This window comes from Panthera uncia (assembly GCF_023721935.1).
Source record: "Panthera uncia isolate 11264 chromosome C1 unlocalized genomic scaffold, Puncia_PCG_1.0 HiC_scaffold_3, whole genome shotgun sequence".
Taxonomy (NCBI): domain Eukaryota; kingdom Metazoa; phylum Chordata; class Mammalia; order Carnivora; family Felidae; genus Panthera; species Panthera uncia.
This window is the reverse complement of record NW_026057584.1, coordinates 28,148,621-28,155,243: the sequence shown is the minus strand read 5'-3', so window position 1 is coordinate 28,155,243 and position 6,623 is coordinate 28,148,621. Positions and strand designations below refer to the sequence as shown.

The window sequence follows — 6,623 nt, the reverse complement described above, 5'->3', positions numbered from 1 at the left end:
TTTCAGAGAGAGAGAGCACAAGCGGGAGGGGGGCAGAGACAGAGGGAGACACAGAATCAGAAGCAGGCTCCAGGCTCCAAGCTGTCAGCACAGAGCCCGATGTAGGGCTTGAACTCACAAACTGCAAGATCATGACAAGAGCTGAAGTTGGACCCTTAACTGACTGAGCCACCCAGGTGCCCCAAAAACCACTGCTTTTGAAGAAGCTGTTCCTCAACTTGATACAACATGATACACTCTATCTCATTCCTTAGTTTGGATTGTTGTGACTAAAGTCTACTGCTAAAAAATTGTTTTCCCTGAACAAATTTCATTTGTTGCACACAAGTTTAATAAGCCTTATTCACATTCTTTCCTTTACACATTCTTACTTTTATAGAATATTTGGAAACTATGGAGAAACATTTAAAACCATAGTCCTGTGTCAAAAAAGCACTATTAATATGTATTTTAAAACTTCTTTTCAGTTCTGCAAGTGAAAGAATTCTAAAGACCCACTGCACAACAACGTGCATATAGGTAACACTACTGCACGATGTGGTTAAAAATGGTTAAAACGGTGGGCGCCTGGGTGGCTCAGTCGGTTAAGCGTCCAACTTTGGCTCAGGTCATGATCTCACGGTCCGTGAGTTCGAGCCCCGCCTCGGGCTCTGTGCTGACAGCTCAGAGCCTGGAGCCTGTTTCGGATTCTGTGTCTCCCTCTCTCTCTGACCCTCCCCTGTTCATGTTCTGTCTCTCTCTGTCTCAAAAATAAATAAACGTTAAAAAAAATTTTTTTTGAAGTGGTTAAAACGGTAAAAGAAAAAAAAAGATACCTTTGCCCATACTCCCACCCCTCTTAATTTTCACTTCTTTGATCTAATAGTTTCATCTGTAAGAATTTGTCCAAAAGGAAATAAAGGTACATGCAAACATTATGTATAGTGATGTTTTATCAGACCATTGTTTATAATATAAAAAAAATAGGGCATTAATTCAGTAAACTATAGAGCATCTGTGTGACGAGGTGCTAGGCAGTTACCAAAAATCACGTTCTCAAATGATTTATTTAAGGACATGGAAAATGCTCCCAAATGTTAAGTCTTTTTAAAGTAAGGATATTATACACCGAAAAGTAGAAAGTATTGCTGAAGGAAAGAAGATATAAATAAATGGAAATACATCATGTGTTTATGGATTGGAAGACTCAATATTGTTCAGATATCAATACAACCCAAAGTGATCTACAGATTGAATGCAGTCCCTATTGAAATTCTAATGTTTTATTCAGGAATAAAAATGAAATCCCTCCTGAAATTCACATCGAGTCTCAAGGGACCCTAAAACTCAAAAGAATCTTGAAAAAGAAGAACAGAGCTGGAGAACTTGAATTTTCTGATTTCAAAACATATACAAAGCCACAGTGATGAAAACAGTATGGTACTGGCATAATGATAGACACAGGGGCCGGTGGACGAGAATAAAAGACTCCGAAACAGAGCCTCCCCGTGTAGTCAATGGAATTTTGACAAGGTTGGCAAGACCATTCACTGGAAAAGGGAAGTCTTTTTAACAGATGGTACTGGGGAAAATGAATATCCACATGCGAAAGAATGAAGTTGGACCCTTACCCTACACCATATAAAAAACTGGCTCAAAATGGATTAAATGTAAGAACTAAAACCATAAAACTCTTCAAGGAAAACATAGGGGAAAACTTTCATGATGCTGAACTGGGCAATGATTTCTTCGATATGACACTAAAGCATGGGCAATAGGTAAATTGGACTTCATCAAAATAAAAACTTCTGTGTGAAAAGGAGTGAAAGATCATGGAATGTGAGAAAATATTTGCAAATAATATATCTGATAAGACACTGATATGCCAAGTACATTAAGGACTCCTATAACTCATCAACAACAAGCAAAAAAAAACAAAAAACATCAATTTTTAATAAAATGATAGGAACAGACATTTCTCCAAAGAAAATATATAAATGGGCAATAATCATATAAAAAAATGCTCAACATCACTAATCACTGGGGAAATAATGGGATACTATTTCATATCTGTGAGGATGGCTCTTATAAAAAAAGAAAATAACAACCGTTGGTGAGGATGTGGAAAAATTGGGAATGTTGTGCATTGCTAGTGGGAATGTAAAATGGTACTATGGAAGACTGTTTGGAAGTTGCTCAAAAGAGCTAAGCATCTAATTCCCAGATGATTCAGCAATGTCACTTCTGTGCATCTACCCCAAATTGTTGAAAGCAGAGATACAAACAGGTATTTGCGCACCAACATTCACAGCAGCATTATTTACAATAGCCAAAAGATGGAAACAACCCAAATACTCCTTGAGGGATGAATGGATGAAAAACATGTGGTATGTGCATTGAATGGAATATTATTCAGCCTTAAAAAGGAATGAAATTCTGACAAATGCCACAGCATGGGCAAACCTCAGGAACACTATGCTAACTGAAATGAGCCAGACAGGACGACTATTATATGATTCCATTTATTTGAGGTACATACAGCCGTCAGATTTATGGAGACAGAAAGGAGAATGGAGGTTACCCGGGGCTACAGAGCAGTGGGAATGGGGAGTCAGTGTTTCATGAGTGCAGAGTTTCAGTCTGGGGTGATGACAAAGCTCTGGAGATGAATAGTGCTGATGTTTGCACAACGTTCTGAATGTGCTTTATGCCACTGAATTGAACACTTAAAAATGGTTATAATGGTAAATTTTAGGTTATGTATATTTTACCACAATTGAAAACATACTTCATGAGCAAAAAGACAAAAATACATCTATATTAATTTTATTAATATTAACTTCTTGATAATTCTATTGAGGTTGTAAGAACAAATTATATTCTAGGAATTAAATGGGAATTAAACAGCATTTAAAATAGAGTTTATTTTAACTTACAATCCTCTCACTTTATAATGAGAAATAAAAGAATAATTGATATAATTAGTGTCTTAAATTTTTTTTATTAGTACCTTCCCCTCCTCGGGCTTCCTACCTCTTTCTCCCTTTATTCTTTCCATTCCAATTAGCTTATATCACAAAAGCTTATACTCAAGAACCTGATAACATTTCCAGGTCCTCTTTAATCTTGGGAATTTGTGCTCTGGACACCATTGTGTTGGAGGCGACGATGGTCGGGTGTTCGCCTTCCCCCAACCTTCCTTGTATGGTGTCCCAGTTGTGCCTAGAAGCTCTCCTATGGTTACCAGTGATACCAGCTTCAGGATGATGGAGGTTCTAAACATGGTGGGAGACAGACAAAACCCAGGGCCCTGCTAGCATTGCTGAGCTGCTGAATCAACCATCCCTAAATCCTGTGCTATCCTAAGACTTCCTATCACATGAGCTACTAGATTCCCATATCGTTCGTCCATTTGATGTGGGGCTTCTGCTTCTGAAGTGATTCAGATTCATTTTTGGCTGAGAGATTAGGGTGAATTGTGATCAAGCTTTGGAGAAGGAGCTGCTCACCAGGGGGAAGGTGGAAGAGTAATTCAGGTATGGAAAAGATGTGAGCAAAGACAAAGAGATGTGAAAATGCTTGGTGTGCTTGGAGGACTCAGGTGGGTCAGGAGAGTCAGGTAATAGGGGATGAAGTAGATGGGCTGGGGCTGGGTTCTTGTAAGAATTGTTTTCCTGTGGACGGTGGAGGAATATCAAAGCTTTTTAAGCAGGGAAACGACTTGATCAGATCGGTCTTTGAACATACACACCAATCCTCCTTTCTAAAATTCTAGCAATGAGAACACAAGACAGAGCAGAAAGTAGAAGAACCAATGTAAGTGAATGCACCATCCAAAATGTTGAGGGCCTTGAGTAGAAGAAAAAGGTGGAGAAAGGACAAATTAGTTCTCTGCTTGAACTGAGACGTCCATCTTCTCTTGCCCTCAGACACTAGCTCTCCTGGTTCTCAGGCCTTTGGACTCGGACTGAATTATAATATAACACCTCCTGCCTCTCCCGTTTACAGATCGTGGGGCTTCTCAGCCTCCGTTAGGGAGCCAATACTTACCATAAATCTCATATTCTCTCTCTCTCTATCCTATTGGTTCTGCTCTCTGGAGAGCCTGACCAATAAACATTGTTTCAGGGGCTTGACCACATTAAGGCCAGCATTTCTGAAACTGTGGCATTTCTCCCACACTTGTCCCCTCTTGGGTATAAAATGCCTGAAAGAGGAAAGAACTGTGGCACCAGGGGCAGCCACTCCTTTTCATCAGGAAGGCAAAAGTTTTTCCAGAACCATCTCTTCTCTCTCCATCAGCATTCTTTCACTTATGTTTCCATATCCAGAGAGTGTCACGTGACAGCCTCAGTTAGCAAGAGACTCTTCCAGAGATTCATGAATTCAATGTGTACATACAGTTTAGGGGATTCAAAACCTTCTGAAGCCCATTATGGTAACCTAGCTTCAGGATCCCTGTGTGTGTGTGCGTGTGTGTGTGTGTGTGTGTGTGTGTGTGTGTGTGTGTGTGTTTTCAGAATCCCTGTTTTAAAAAGTGGGTCCTGCTATCTCTGAACCTCAGTTTTCACATCCTCACACCTCAGAGAAAAACCGAAATCTAAACAGATTTTTAATAATCTGTTTTGAAGCAACAGCTTGTTTAAAGACCAGGGAATCACATGAGACAATGTATTGTAAAAATGTTTTGCCAATTGTAAAGTTGTACTTAACATGAAGGCACGTTTTTATTGTGAGAGGTGTGTTTTATTTGTTATGGATCACACATCTTGGTTTCCGCTTGTGCTGTGTGGTTGTGCGTATGTGTGTGTGAGTGAATAAAACAATAAAATAAGAGGAGGACAAAAGAAAAACACAAGAAAACCAATGCCAGGAGCACACAGAAAATATTTTATTAGTTTCCAGATGGAGAATAAGGTAGAGTAAAAATATTTCAATAGTAATCCATGACCCTCCTCAAAGAGCCCACTCGGGCACTCGTGGCCCCCCAGTCATGGTAGTGCCTGTAGTCCCCTGGCCTCAGCAGGTACTGCCGTCCCCGGTAGTTGGGCATCTCGTAGAGGACCCAGGAGCCCTCCAACACGTGGAGGGAGTAGATCTCATTGAAGTGCAAGCGGTCTTGAAGAGACGGGCAGTCCTCAGTGATCTCTACCATCTGGCCTCTGTAATCTTCCCTCTCGTAGAGCCTGATCCTGTGGGAGCCAGCCTGGCCCATCCAGAGATGGAAAGAGGAGAAAAGCAAACCATGAAATGGATGTAACACATTCAGGCAGTCCAGCTCAAGGTATTTTGTAATATAGGATAAGCCTTAACTAATCTCCATATTAATATACTCTCCATTTTCAAAGGTGGAAATTCGGTACCTTTTCAAGACCATAAAGTGTGACGGAAAGAATTAAGAAGGAAATTCCACTCTTTCTGTGTTCAAAATTTCCCAGGATAAACTATTAACCGAGTTCAGTATACCCCACCAGAGAGAAACCCAAACCTTTAACAGCTTATTACTACTTTTTCCATTTTGGGGAAATATTTTTAATTTTTCAAGCAGGTGTCTTTGAACAGTAAAAGCAGCCTATGAAATGAATGATCTTGCATTGGATTTAAAATAAATCTTGGAAAAATCACCAAGGACTTGGATGTTTCTGTTTCTGTGGAAAGCAAAGTTAAGCATCTTAAGTCTCTCAGAAATCATTGATTCTCATTGAATCATTTATGAATACAATAAAGAAAAATGAGAAAGAAAAATCAGTAAGCCCAAGGACTCGTTTTTCAAAACCCTTAGTGTTTTTAAAAAACACATATTTGAAATATACATGGGTATGTGCATAAAATTTCTCTGTGTTTCTCTCCATTGAGAGAAAGCACTTTTATTTGTATAGGTCCGGTAAATCAAAATATGCAAGTGGGGAGCAAAAGAGAGAAAAGTCTTTTAAACATTAACCCTTGTAAAAGTTTCCTTTACAATGCCTCACTGCTCTGTGACTACGGTATATTCTAGCAGTTCATTACTCTTCTATGGGATATTAGTGCTTTTTCTACAACTCCATTGCAAGTTGTTCCAGGACAGGACCCATAGCTTTTACATGTCCAGGCCAGCCAACACATTGTTGCTGAGTAAATATTTGTTGATTCATTGGTGCCTGGGTAACACTTTGCTTCTGTCTGGGGCAAATGACATTGAGCTACTCTACCATAGCTGGTCTTTTGTCCAGACTCAATTATTCTTGATGATCACTACTCCCGATGGTTAGCCTTTGCTTGAAACTACCCATTCTGTGTCCTGTCACGGGGCTGGACTCACGTGGGGGATGAGGCGGCAGGAGCGGACCGCGTCGCTGAGGCCCATCCACTGCTGGTAGTCCGGGTAGTCCCCGCGCCGCAGGAAGTACTGGCAGCCCAAGTAGTTGGGCTGCTCATAGAGCATCCAGCAGCCGCTGTCCACGCGCACCGAGTTGCAGCGGCTGAAATAGGGCTGCAGGTTGGAGTGGTCACTGCTGCACTCGTAGTGGTGGCCCTGGAAGCCCTGGTCCTCGTAGAAGGTGATCTGCAAGGCAAGGGGAGGAAAGGCTCAGAGGCCTGGCCCCCAGCCCCTGGGCGCGGGGGCCCCTCCCGGCCTGCGGCTGCGCTGGGCTCACCTTCCCCAT

At 41.1% G+C, this 6,623-nt stretch overlaps 1 protein-coding gene across 1 annotated transcript; it reads right to left on the bottom strand.

Annotated features, from left to right (window-relative positions):
• Positions 1 to 4,895: 4,895 nt before the first annotated feature.
• Positions 4,896 to 6,623, bottom strand: LOC125910881 (gamma-crystallin D). Its single transcript, XM_049614438.1, has 3 exons — positions 6,615 to 6,623; positions 6,281 to 6,523; positions 4,896 to 5,185 (listed from the first exon to the last, which is right to left on the bottom strand). Exons 1-3 carry the CDS (start codon positions 6,621 to 6,623, stop codon positions 4,913 to 4,915), a joined length of 525 nt encoding a protein of 174 aa, XP_049470395.1. The 3' UTR covers positions 4,896 to 4,912.